Here is a 14,456-nt window from a genome sequence, read left to right on the forward strand (position 1 = left end):
GTTCCCCAGGGAGCAAAACCACCACAGAGCTGATGGTGATGACCATGAGCACGGTTACCCTCAGGAGGGTGGAGAACTTGTTCCCATCCTGCCACGCCATCGCCAAGACCGGACGTCCCCTCAATGATTTTATCTGGAGGTGCTCGTTGGATGATATGAAGGGTGATGATACTGGCCCGGTATTCAGAACGAACAAATCGGCCAGAACGTTTACATAGTTTATTGCTGAAGTAGAACAGAGAGCTCTAAGAGAGAAATTAGAAAAAAGTAAGTTTTTCTCCGTCCTCAGTGATGGGATCACAGACAGTTCAATCGAGGAAGCTGACCTTGTGTACAAGCAGTGAGCGTGCGCAGGGAAAGGACACTGCCAAATCGTTGGGGTACAGACAGGGGGAAAGAAGGGACCTCTGGCAATAAAACATGCCCCTGAGAACACTCTAGAGAGAAATCTTCAACTTCGACTATCGAACCAAGACTGGGCAAAGAAACTGGTTGGTTTCGCAAGTGATGGTGCCCTTGGCTCAGAGCGAGAAGACGGCAGCGGTGTGGCCCTGCTTTTAAGAGAAATCCAGCCATGTGCGCTGACTGTGTATTGCTCTGCACATCATCTCGAGGTATCTTACTAAGCAGCGTTCCAGAGCGTTCCCCTGTACAACGATGTCAGAGACCTTCTCCGCAGCACTTACCACTTCTATCACAATTCTCCTGTTCATAAGAGTACTCTGGTACTTTCAAAGGCCTTCACCTTCGACCTGTGATACCTTCTCAATTAGGAGGCCAGAGGTGGCTTCAAGGATTACAGGCCTCCCTCCAGAATCTTCTCAAAGGATATCAATTGTCCAGCAGCTGCATTCGGTAAGTAATTTTGAAATACTGTACTATTTTAGTTTTTTCAGAATAAAAAGAATACTTTTACTGAGCCATTTGAAATAATAATTTTGAGAAAGATAAACCACTGTTTTTTCCTAGCCCATGTTACAGACAAGGGAAGGCAGAAGTGACACCAATCATCAGAAAGCCAAAGACCTTGTAGAGTCCCTCCTGCAGGCAGACATTGTTAAATGTGTCCACTTCTTGCTGGATGTCACTGATGTCCTCAGCATTCTGTCCCGCGTCAATCAGAACAGAAACTCTTCAATTGCTGATATATTTGCCACCCTAGAGTCAACATTGGAAATGCTCAGAATATATCAGACAAGGTGAGGAGTCCGGGATGATCTGAGAGTCTATCCAACCAGACAGATGGACTTGGGAAACCATTTGCTAGGTGCTTTTGCACATAATTGTCTACTCGGGGGATTTTTTTTTCCCCTCCCCAGACCAGGGTCAAAAGAACGCCCAGTGGATTCAGTCACACACTTTCAGGGTAACTGCCTCCTCGCAGGAAAGCGAAACATTTCTGATGTGAGAAACATGGTTTTAACACATCTTATCAAGAGGCTGCGAGGCTGTTTCAGAGATGTCAACCAAGATGTGGTGAAGGCAGCCGCGACTGGGAGCTTTCAACTGCGGCCAGCAAAGATAAATCAAGGTAACGTATGAACTCCGGCTCTGAATCTGTTGTTCTTTGATTGTCTGTATACATGTCTCTAAGATATGTGACGTTTTGTTGGGCGTATTGATTGCAGAATTTGGAGAAAAGGAGGTGTCCCTCCTGACTGCACATTATGAACCAGTATTGGAAGCTGCCAAGGTGAAAATTGACGACGTAGACACAGAAAGGAGCATGTTGAAATTAGAGATTTATGCCAGGTGAGCATAAGTAACCTAGTTGATATTTATAAATATTGGAGTAAAACGTAGGAGTCTCCATCTTTTACATTTTTCATTTTTCCTCCTAGATTTCAGAACATCCACACATTGACCTGGGATTTTGTGAATTCTGTTTATTTACACAAGTATCTGAACATCCTAACACTCATGGACCTAGCGCTGAGCCTCCTTGCAAGTTCAGCTGAAGCAGAACGTGGCTTTAGTCAGATGAAGGGCACTAAGCCACAAATGCATGCCACGGTCAAGGCTGATAGCATGACAGATCTCCTGATAATTCAGTTGAATTCTCCAGACATTTATGACTTTGACCCTAGGAAAGCCATTCATTGATGGAATACAAGAACACCATCTTCAACTGGTGACACAAGACCTATCTCGGATTGTTCATCAAACTCAGAAAGGCTTGACAAAAGCGATTAGTAATGTGACAAATGTTGACCTCATCATTGACCATAGCAAAAAGAACTATTTTCAAAAATCTGAAAGTTAAAAGTAAAAGTCACCAGTCTTCATATCAAATATAAAAGGCATTTGGCATCATCCAGACCTACAGAGCAAAACTCCAAAGATTGGTTTTCCTCTGACTTTCTAATTCTAGTTCTATATTCACACATTCTTTCACATTCTTTGGGTGAAGTATATACTTCTAAGCAATGGTATTATTTTGATGTCATCTTTCTGAGAGTTACTGCTAAGGGTAACTAGACCATAATTATGTTCTGAGTTCCTTTAGGCCTGGCTTACAATTAACTGTTTTTCCTGGATAATTCTAAATGACGGTTGCATTAGGTAACTAACTTAGGGCCAAATGGAAAGAGAATTTTTTTTGATCCGTAAACAAAATTTGTAAGCTTATCTGTTTCCGCTACTGCATTGTATGTGAAGGCCATATTATTATATGCCTTGGTCATTTAAGTAACAAGGCCAAATGTCAAAATAGTTTTCACATTTCACACTAGGGTTCCCAGATAAACAATTCCTATGTGAACTGAAAGTATTTTCTTACACTTTGCTTGCACCATAGCTGTTAGAGACAGTGGAAATATTTTACGTATCTACCAGAATTTTTAAATACTTTGAGCCTCTTCGTGGTTTCAATTGAGTTTATTTGTGGTTTCATCTTGAGAAACATGAATGGATAATTTCTAACTTGTCTGTAAACCAATATAGTATCATGTAAAGATCATTTTACCAAAAGTTCCACTACCTGGGAAGGTTATTCTCATCTCTATAAAATTGGATACTCAGGTTTGATCAAAAAGGATAGAGAATTTATTTCTGAACAACCTGCTGGTTATACAGTCTTATCAAAGAAAGAAAGATTCTGCTCTTGCTACCCAGAAAATTGCCTTCCAGATCTGAACCTTGCGCATGTTATTTGAACCACTGAAATTTTAAAAGTATTACTACATTTTCCTAAAGTTTACAGGAAATGATAAAGTTCATGTTGGACTTTAGAAATGCTAAAAACTTAGATATAGGAAGAAAAATTTGAGATTCTACATCTACGTTTCATTCTTTTTTTGCGGTACGCGGGCCTCTCACTGCTGTGGCTTCTCCCGTTGTGGCGCACAGGCTCCGGACGCGCAGGCTCGGCGGCCATGGCTCACGGGCCTAGCCGCTCCGCGGCATGTGGGATCTTCCCAGACCGGGGCACGAACCCCGTGTCCCCTGCATCGGCAGGCGGACTCTCAACCACTGCGCCACCAGGGAAGCCCCTGTTTCACTCTTTTTATTCCTAAACAAAGAAGAATAGCTATATACTCTGGACCTGAAAGATACCCGAATACATGTAGGAGTGTCTCCTGGTTCTAGAAGGTACCGACACTATGGGAGTCAGACATTTTTTAAGGAAATACATTTATTTTGCTTTCCTATTTCTTTTTTAATGCATGTGCATGCAATTTGAAATGAGCAACAGACTAAACAAACATCTCAAGGTAAAGTAGTTTAGTGTTTAAGAGCAAAAGGCTTTAAAAGGTTAGTTATCTTTTATAAAATATATCACAGTGTTTGAGCCAATTAGATGACTAAATTAGCACTTCAAATCTAGTAATTTAATAATTCAAATATCCCGACATTTACCAAAACAAATATATTCTGATCTAAAAAAGCAAAATGAGGATAAATGTGTTACCTTGATCACAGTGGTGATGTGCATGCGTTTGAAACACTTTTATCCCATATTTACCAAAACATTTTACTCTAGTGCCCTGCTGAAAAATAGGAACCCTTGCAGTAGTTTTTTTTTTTTTTTTTTTTTTTTTTTGCGGTATGCGGGCCTCTCACTGTTGTGGCCTCTCCCCTTGCGGAGCCCAGGCTCCGGACGCGCAGGCTCAGCGGCCATGGCTCACGGGCCCAGCCGCCCTGCGGCATGTGGGATCCTTCCCGACCGGGGCACGAACCCGCGTCCCCTGCATCGGCAGGCGGACTCTCAACCACTGCAGCACCAGGGAAACCATTTGCAGTAGTTTTTTAAATTCAACCTATTCTGAGTACAAGGTCAAAGAAGACTCCAAACTAAAATATAAAGCCTCAGTATCTTACTCAGTCTGAACAATTTATTACTCACTGAAAAAGACGTGCTGACTTAGCTGAGAAACAACCATTGGAGAAAATCAGGAAATTGATTATTATTTTTATGTTTCCAAAGTGTCTTCTGTTTCTCTAAAGGCTAAAGTTTTAAAGAGAATGAATAAAGTGATTATACAAATATCCATTATTTGTTCTATTTTAGTGAAAGAAACAAATCACATAATAAAACGGAAAAATATTTCTCATTGTATTTTAGGCATGATAGGAAACAAAGCATTTGCTGACGTTCTGCTGGATTTGGTAACCATGAACCTTGGAACAAACAACTTTCCTACTAGTTGGATGAACCTCACTCAACCTGAAGTAAGCTTCTATTTTGTTTGGGTTTCAAGCTTTGAGAATTCTTCTTCTTTAATCAATAAGTCAAGAGTTTTCAAATAACCAGTACCTGCACAGTAACCGACATGTAGTAGCAGCCAATAAACCTGGATGAACAAATGAATGAACTTCAAGTTAAGACACTTAGTATGTTCATGCTCAGTATTTGAAAATAAGTGGCGATGCTGACAGTCAATGAAACGCGACAGAGACCGTGAGGCTCAGCCAGTGAGTCTGTATTTATTACTGCCAGATGGAGTGATCCTAACCAGTAATAGTAGATGATTCTGGCGGTGCTTTCTTTTCCTTGTGTTCTGTTCCTTAAGAAAACAAAGTGGTTAAAGAGTATTTCCCTACAAGTTGTAGAGCCCTCCCACAATCATAATTATCATCTTTATTCCTTCTCTGCTGAAAAGGTACAAAGTATAGTACAGTCAAAAGTGTTAACTCCTTGTGTAACGGTAAGCAAAAACCACAAATGTCAAGGAAGCAAAAATCAAAAACACTCTCTAAGTTCTGTCTGGCATGGATTGCTTGGTAGAACCTGAAGGAACAAAAGTGAGAACTGACCCTATTGGCCAAGCTAAAATCTTACTTCCTTCATCAGAATCTCTTACTAAGAAACACGAGCAGGTAGAGTGTCACAAGCGAGTCATACAAACATTCCAATGGCATTTCCTGCTTTCTTCTAGTTGCAGGAGTTAACATCTTTATTGGTAACAAACTCGGAGTTCGTGGACTGGCGGAAATTCTTGTTGGTGGTCGCGCTGCCTTGGCCCATTCCTCTGGAGGAGGAGCTCTTGGAGACCCTGAAGAGGTTCCAGGCTGTGGATGAGGAACACCTGGGCACAGTCACTTTCGAGCAGTATATGCAGGTCACTACCAGCCCCTGGTGGCACTAACCCTACCAGAGTACTTCTGACCTAAGAAGCTCCCTGATCTCACAACACCAGATCTCATGGCCCATGTCTAGGCACCTAGAGTCAGCACAGGCACTGTCCAAGTCCCAGGTAGAAGTCTGGCTCCCACCCCCAGGGAAGGATCTGAAAAAGTCAGAACTGCTTGGAGAGCTAAGGGTTCTGAGAGAAATCACAGAAAACATCATTGTCGTCCTACCAAGTGGTTCTTAACCTTGGCTGTACATTAGAATTGCCTGCAGAGCTTTTAATCAGCCCAATGCCCAATACCAAATACTCCGGGAGTAGCAACAGCAGTTACAATGAACACAGGGAAAGGGGAAGCGTTTTTTATTTTTTTCTTTCGGTCACAAGCGTGGTGAACGATAAGATGTTTTTGGACACGTTGAGTTTGAAATGTCTGTGGGAAATGCAGACAGAAATGTCCCATCTGATACGGCAGATGCAGAAGCCAATCACTATCACGTAGGCAGTTGTCGGGGTTATGAATGGACCAGATCCCCCGAGGGAAGTGTGTAAAGTGATGGATAATCCAGTAACACGGTACCTGGCCATTGGACTTGTAGATAGGATGTAACTACTGACCTTCACCAGAGCAATTTTGGGAGCATACAGAGTCTAGATTGCAGAGGATTGATGGAATAAATAGGTCTTTAGGAAGTGAAGATAAGACAGTCGATTCATTTTTGAGAAGCTTGAGTAAGGAGGGAGGAAGAATGAAATGCCATAACTAAGAAGGGCCTGAATGACTTATTTTGTGTCTACTAATCGAATTCATCCTAATTCTCACCACTTCACATTGCTGGTAGACACGAAAGGTGGAAACGTTTGTAAGGTGCTGATTTTGAAACAGGGTGATAATCTCTAGGTGCCTGTAGCTCATGTATATTTCACCATTGAAAGATCACATCTCTTCCTGCTTCTCTTTTCTTTCTTGATTAATGAAAGACAGGCTCATAGACAGCCCTGACGTTCCCACGCTCAGACAGTTGAGCCAGAGGAAATCGAAGAGGTTCTTCCAGCCTGATCAAGAAAGGCGCATAGTTGATTGGGCTCTAATTTATATGCTTCCCAAGTAAAGCACTTTGTGAATTCTTTCATTGTCCTGGACCTGGGCTTACAACTTATAGAGGTGTTTTGTGTAAAAACATAAACAGCAGGGCAAAACTTACTCTATTTTCTTGTTGGCTTAAGATTTTTAAAAGTGGGCGCTCGTGAATGTACCAACCTTCACTCTTTACAGTATGTGTCAATGAACACAGGCTGTCCATTTAAACATCTTTTTGCACAAACGTGAGACAAACTTAGGTGTTCATAATTTGTACCACAGTGCTGAGCAAAACCAGAAAGCTTCCTCACCAAAAGCGTGAATTTCTTAGAGAAAGTTGGCTGCTGCATGAAACAGAAACTCAGAAATACTTATCAGAACACTGCCTGGGTTTTGGGAGCAGTTGATTTCTGAGCTCTGCCCTCTCAGCTTACGCACCCAACGCCCACTCCTCAGGAGGCTCAGGACAAGGTGGCCATTTGGAGAGGCCCGCTTGACCTCCCCACATGACTCACAGATCTCTAGCGCTCTCCACATCACACACACAGCGTTCTTTCATGGGACTGTCAAAACAGCTTCTAGGGTAAAATTTTATGATTTGTTGAAAATGCCACCTTCGAATACAGTAGTCGAATAGTACAACTACATTGCTGAAATGAAGTTCTCTGGGGGGAAAGTAAATAAATAAATAAGCTCCCTACTCTGCTTTTTATTTTGTCTTTTTTCTTTTCTTTTGACTAACTGCAAGTTCATCATAACCGCTACTTAAGAGTGTGCTGATTTCCCCAGCTTCTAACATGGAATAAGATACAGCGTTTGTGAAGCTACTGCGGCTGCATACCTGGGCTAAGCCACGCGAGCATAAAAGTGCACCTGCCTTTGCTGCAGCCCTATTGGAGCTGTCACACTCTTGCCTCTGTCACGTGTGGAGGTTTAGTCACACTCATGCAGAATGCTTTGATGATGAACTCTCTCAACTCAACTTCTGTCAATGAGAACGCATGTTATCATAGGCTTAATGAATCAGATGTTCTAGGATCCAAACAGCACAGCACTTGTTCTCTAAGGAAAAGTAAACTAACCTAAAATTCTTTGACCATATTTTATTTATTCTTTGACCAAATGTCCACAAAGGACATTTCCACATTTCAGGGATAAATCACCTGATTATCCAGTGGGGCAAGATGTGGTTGACAGAACCTTGCTTGATCAATTTAAACCCAACCTACAGTTCACGTTTAACATTTCGCACTGCTAACGTTTTCATGGATGACTTTTTAAAAAATATAAGTTGTTCTCTGATTAGGTTCTTTCTTCTTTCTCATGTGACCCTCTTGTATGTGAAACACTTTGAAAGAGTTCCCTAATCTTTAAAATATCATCTATTTTTTAAAAACTAACATGACTGAATTCTTGGTTTTAAGAATAAGGGAAAATTCCTGTGCATTGAAACAATTGGATATGGAATTGATGGTTGAGAAATCAGGGATGAGTAGGAATCCTTCTTTTAATATTTCCTCTTTATCACTGGTTTTCAGCAATTTGATTATCGTGTTCCTTGGTGTGCTTTTGTTCATATTTCTTTTGCTTGTGTTTCACTGAGTTTCCTGCACCTGTGGGCTTGCCGTTTTTGTCAAATTTGGAAAATTTTCAGAAATTTTTTTCCAAATATTTTTTCTGTACTCCTCTCTCCCATTCTCAAAATCCAGTCACATGTTTGTCCCACAGGATGCTGATCCTGGATTCTTTTTTCTTTCCAATTTTTTTTTCTCTCTGACTTCATTTTGTATTCATTTCTACTTCTCCATCTTCTAGTTCACTGATAATTTCCTTTGCAGAGTCAAATCTATTATTAATACAATCCAGAGCATTTTTATTTGAAATATATTTTTGATCTCTTTAAGTTGGGTCTTTTTTTATATCCTTCATTTCTCTCTTCATTATATGCATTTTTCTCTGTCTCCTTGAATAAATGAAATATATTTAGAACAGCTAAATGAACATCCTTGTCTGTTCATTCTATCATCTGTGTATTTCGGTGTTTGTTTCTATTGATTGATGTTTCTTCTGACTATGGGTTATATTTTCTGGCTTCTTTGCATGCCTTTGTATAGGATGCCAGATGTTATACATTTTATATTGGTGGGTGTCCAATTTTATATACCTTTAAATATTGTCGGGCATACAGTAATGTTATTTGCAATCAGTTTTATCCTTTCAAGGTTACATTAAGATTGATAAGGGTGGGTCCAGAGCAACCTTTAGTTTAGGGCTAATCTAGCCCCACTACTAAGGCAATATCCTCCTGGGAGTGCTACCCAATGCCTTGTGTATCAGGAGGTCCTTCCACTCTGCCAGGTGGTAAAGTTTTCCCTGGTAGTAACATAGTCCCAGCCCTGTGTGAGACTCAGGAACAGTTCAGCTTACTCCTTTCCTGTGGTTCTTTCTCCAGCTTCTGGCATTTTCCACACATACAACAAGAGGTTGGCTTTCAGTCAAGACTTGAGGAGATCTTTCTACAGATCTGTAGGGCTCACCCTCTCTTTCAGTGCATCTCTAGTGTTTTGCCCTGAAAATTCTAGTCATCATGGCCTCCCCCAGCTCCAAATCTATCTTGTCAATCCAGCAGGATGCGCCAGCTCTATCTGGGTGCCTCTCCTGACACTGTAGCCTGAGCAATACTTGGGTCCTCATTGTTCTCCTTATTTCAGGAATTACTGTCCTGAGTTGCCTGTTGTCTAACGTCTGAAAAAATTATGTTACATATATATTGGTCATTTTTTTTATTGTTTAAGGCAGGAGGGTAATTCTGAGCTTTGTCACTCCATCATGACCTGAAGCATAAATCTTACCTACATTCCTCATCTCTCTATTCTCCATGGAGTGGTACTTATGGTCCACAGATTGGCCACTGGGCAAGGATTCTTCCCAGTCAGTGCAAAGCACTTACATTCAAAGCCCGAGCCCGTGCTGGACCTTAGCTGCTTCTGTGTCTTCTCCCTCACAGGCTTCTGCATGGCCAGCACTCCTCTGTTCTAAATGAAAAGAAAACCCGGTCCTCAACTCTGGGGGCTGCATCCCCTTACAAGCTACCTAGTGTCACTCCAGCCTTCTCTCAAAACATGGGTGATTCTTTGAAGGAAAGAAGGCACAAGCACAGGCCAGAGTCAGGTTAGGCTGGCCAATGGTTCTTGGAAGTAGGCAGTGCCAATGGTAGATTGTCCCTCTGGAAGATGGTAAGGGAGAAAGACCTAGGAACAATATGCTTATGTATATGAAGTGCTTGACATGTTTAAAAGTTAAGATTGGCAAGACACGTTCTTTGAACCCGAGGAATTAATACCTGATGTTCAGTAGCAGACATGAATGAAAACACCCAAAGGAATGAACTGAATGCCAAATATCTGGTATAAACAAGTCAAATTGGAGTTTCGAGGAGAGATCAAAGAGGGCTTCCCTGAGGAGGTGTGATCTAAGCTGGGTCTGGAAAGATGAATAGGTTTACATTGGTGAACAGGTAATCACCTCAGGTGGGAGTAATGATGTGAGCAAAAGAGCAAGAGTAGGAAATGGTTCTAAGCAGAGAATGACATGACAAGATTAAAGTTTTGAGAAAACTGATATGGTCAAATGGTCTGAGCTGAAACAAATAAGAGAAAGACTGGAAATGAAGACAGCTCCAAGGTTGCTGGAGCAGCCTGTGATGGAGGCAATGAGGCTGTACACCAGCATGGCAGCAGTAGATGTGAGAGGAAGGGAGAGGGGGTGAGGCATCACCAAATGGGAACCGAGGGATTTGGTAATCAGTGTCAGACATGGGCTGAGAATGAAGGTTGTCATTAAAAAGTAGGTCCTGAGCTCTTGATTCAGTCAGTCACTCACTCAGCAAAGATTTCCAACACCAACAATATGCCCCAGCACCACGCTAGGCTCCAAGAACAGAGAGCAACATGAACAGGACATGAGCGATATGAGCTAGTGGAGGGCACTGACCCCTCCAAAGTACTGCTATGCAAGCAACATCCCGGGCGGCGACCTCCCAGCTTCACTGCATGCCGCAGCAGTTACAGTGCAGCAGGCACCCCAGTGTGTGGGGTTTCATTCATAAATTATTCATGTGTACTACTGCACTAATGCATTCTATACACTATCAAATTTTTTAAAATAAAAATTACAAAAGAATGAGATCCAATACATGTGAATGGAAGTTCTAGTATTTTCTCCAGCATCCCCATGGTTTCTGCACCCTACTTTGGAGACCACTGCTCTAGACCCCTGCAGAGATGGCTTCAATCTCTGTGGTTTTCAGAGGAACAATTACATCTCAGTGTAACTTTAATGATTCTCATTTTTGTTTTCTGTGTAGGCTGGTCTGTGGTTTACGGGAGATGAAGATATAAAAATTCCAGAAAATCCCCTTGAACCTCTGCCATTCAATAGGCAGGAGCATCTAATAGAGGTAATTCCATAACATTGATCCATTTCTTGTCTTTTCTCCCACTTGTGTAATTAGTCTTAGACTCCACCCCGACTCCCGGGTCCTTTGCTGTATCCCCCAGGTGCAGAGTTTAATATTCACTATGGCGACAGCATAGGAGAGTCTGGAGGGAAGCAGGGACCAATATCTTAGACAGGCTTCTCCTGTTTACTCACTATGTGATCCCAGACAATATCCATGAGCTCTCCGGGTTTCACTCTTCTCATCTAGCAAATAAGCTGGTACTGAACACACTTTTCGCTAAATGCCCTTCCAATTGTAAAAGCTTTGGATAAGAACTGACTTTCACCAATATATGTCTTTGTTCGTTTCTCTTTGATTTTGACTAACTTGAGCAACATTCCAAGAGTTTGCCTACTGTATTGCCCACTACCCGTCAGATTATCATTATTATCATCAGAAGTATCATCATCATCATTATTGTTATCATTAGCTTCTATCCCTGAGGCCACAATAGAATGCAAGCCCTTAAAATCTGAAAAACATTCTGACTTCAACACATCCAAGCTCAATAAAATATGAGAAATGTTGAATGGTAGGTTCAGACATGAGAGCAAACTTTTTTATCGATGGATCAATTCAGCCCTCCATGGGTTAAAAATTGCAGTGCAAAATTGAACATGACTCCAGTCGTAACCTGAAAGTGAGCAATTCCCTTCCATTGGACGCATATTCTTTGAGCATCTCTCTTAGATGCTAGCAGGAGAGCAGGTGAAAGAAAGGGGTCAGGGAGTTACCAAAAAATGTCCAAGACATGAGGCTGGCAGTTGCACGGGCAGTTTTTTGTTTTGGTTGTTGGTTGTTTTCTAAACGGGAGGACTGAGCTCAGTTCTCCTGTAAAGCTTTGGAAGGTGTCTCTATATGATTCTTTGAACAAATCTGTCAACAATAGAAACAGGTTCTTCCTTCCTTGGGAAGAAGCCAGCAGTCTGAATACGATGTCAAGTAACTTCCTTTTCAGCCAGAAGTTTTTAGAAGTGTTTATCAGAGCAGAGCCCTTCCATGGCTCACAGAGCTGCTAAAGGCGGGAGACAGCCTGTGTTGGTCAGTCCCGAGGACTGCGACACAGTGAGGCTGGAAAGGGCCTTGGGATGCCAAGGAAGGGTGTGGCTCCCACCTGCTGCTACCCAAACTGCTGGAAAGTGAACATAGGAAAGGAACAAAGTGGGGGGCAGAGGCAGGACCACAGAGCCTGAGAAAGAAGCGCTCTTACAGGGCAAAGGATGGTTGACAGGTGTGTGTGTGTGTGTGTGTGTGTGTGTGTGTGTGTGTGTTGTCCAGAGGACAGAAGAGGGTGGTGTCCTCTCTGCCCCATGGACTGGATGCTCAGCATTTCATAAATCTCAACACCCTTCAACTGGGATTAAAAGCACAGATGCCACGGCTGACAAGCTGCGAGGTCTCGATGGAGTTACCTACCCTCTCTGTGCTGTTGTTTTATTTTCATCCCTCTCTGCTGGGAGTGTTGTGCAGCGTGAGTTCATATGTGTGGTACTTTTAGAACAGTGATTGGCACACAGTTAGCCCGATGTCAGTGTCAGCTAAACAGAAGCTAACCACGCTAACTCTACATGGTAAAACACCAGTTAATGGTTAAGAAGCTAAAGAAAGGGGTGCAAAGGGAAAACATAAAACAATATAATACGTTTACTTTTTTGGCCATAATTAGAGTAAGTAAAGACCAAATCAGGGGAGAAAACACCCCATGAAGAGGAATTCTGAGCGTCAGGATCCCTGGCCTCTGCTCCCAGTTCTGACATGACCCACTGTAGGACCTTGAATAGATCCCTTCACCTGCTGGGGCCTCTGCTTGGCTCTTAAAAGGAGGGCTTGGCCTACGATCTAGCTGGCCACATCCAGCTCCCCTGCTTTGTCATCTGTGTTCTCTACAATCCAGGGCTGCCAGGGGTCCCAGGGACAGACTGTAATTCCTGCTGTCTGTGGGCTCAGATGACCTCAGAGTCCTAGGCACTGGGTAAGAGGTCCAGTTGCATCCGTAAAAGGAACCCTGAGACACATCCGTGTTGCAATCACATCGTTGTCCCCGACAGTGACCACTCACTTCCTTATAACTGACAAGGTTCAGCCATGGCCTGGCTGCCCAGCTTTCCACACAACATCAAGGGCAACTATTCCAGTGTTTTAAAAATTCATAGGGATTTCTTGAGAAAAGGCAATTTAATCTCACCGTATGCAAATTTACGGTTTTGTCTTAATCTCTTCTCCACAGCTTCCGTCCACATGAAATCCTTCTATTTCTTTGGGCTGTTAATATTTGTTGAAGCCGGGCTCGTGGTTTGAAATACTAGCTTTTTGCTAACAAATCCCAAGTGTCTATTTCCACCACCCCTAACCTCTCTTCCAAATGTTAGACTCCTAGACACGACTGTCTATTGGACACCTCCACTTGAATGTTCTAGTAGACATTTCAAACTCATCATATCCAAGACTGGGTCCCTGACCTCCCATCCCCACCACCCCACTGCCCCACCTTCACCTAGAGCCCTCTCCATGTTGGTCAGTGGCAACTCTGTCCTTCCTCTTGCTCAGGCCAAAACCCTAGGAGTCATCCCCAGTTCTCTTCCTTTTCAAAACCCCACATCCAGTCCTTCAGGAAATGCCTGTAGTTCTACCCTCAAAATACGTCCAGGATCAGACCACCTGTTCCAAGTCCCATTGTTGTCACTGGAACAAACCAGCCAACTTCACCTGCATGACAGCAGCGGCCTCATCACAGGTCCTCCATGTCTCCCTTGTCTTGGCTCAGGTCACAGGCAGATCACAGCAGCCTCTACTCCAGCCATCCCACAGCACTGCGTTTTAGTCAGAGGAAAACCCAAAGTCCTCAAGAAACCAACCGGCCTTGCCTCTTCTGTCCCCTGCCTCAGCCACTCTGGCCTCCTCCCTGTTGATCAAATGTGCAGGCATGCTCCTACCTGAGGACACTGGCCTCAGCACTCTCCTCTGCCTGTGTGGCCCTTCCCCTGCGTGTCCTACCTGCCTACTCCCTGCCCACCTCCAACCTTTGTCCAATTTTCATCTTCTCAATTCTGCAACCTGCCCCTCTTCCCCACCCTTCACTCCAATTCCCCTTTCCTTGACCTACATTTTTTCCCTGTGTTTCCATAATGACTATCTAATTTACTTTATTTATTCTGTCTGTCTTCCTCTTCTAGAAATTAAGCTCCTTAAAAGCACGCATCTTTATCTCTTTCCTAGTAAGTGCATTTCAAGCACCTAGAACAGTCTAGAACAGTCCTAAGTACTTTTCTGGAGCCGTCTAAGGTTCTGCATAGTCAATAAGTAC

General features: G+C 42.9%; 1 protein-coding gene across 1 annotated transcript in view; it reads left to right on the plus strand.

Moving 5' to 3' along the window:
- SPEF2 (sperm flagellar 2) overlaps nt 1-14,456 on the plus strand; it is a 170,632-nt gene that overhangs the window by 134,224 nt on the left and 21,952 nt on the right. The window contains exons 30-32 of the mRNA XM_060146018.1: nt 4,565-4,671; nt 5,379-5,561; nt 11,018-11,110. Of these exons, the coding sequence (XP_060002001.1) occupies nt 4,565-4,671; nt 5,379-5,561; nt 11,018-11,110 (383 nt within the window). The remainder of the gene's footprint in view (nt 1-4,564; nt 4,672-5,378; nt 5,562-11,017; nt 11,111-14,456) is intronic.

Source organism: Lagenorhynchus albirostris, chromosome 3 (genome assembly GCF_949774975.1).
Source record: "Lagenorhynchus albirostris chromosome 3, mLagAlb1.1, whole genome shotgun sequence".
NCBI lineage: Eukaryota > Metazoa > Chordata > Mammalia > Artiodactyla > Delphinidae > Lagenorhynchus > Lagenorhynchus albirostris.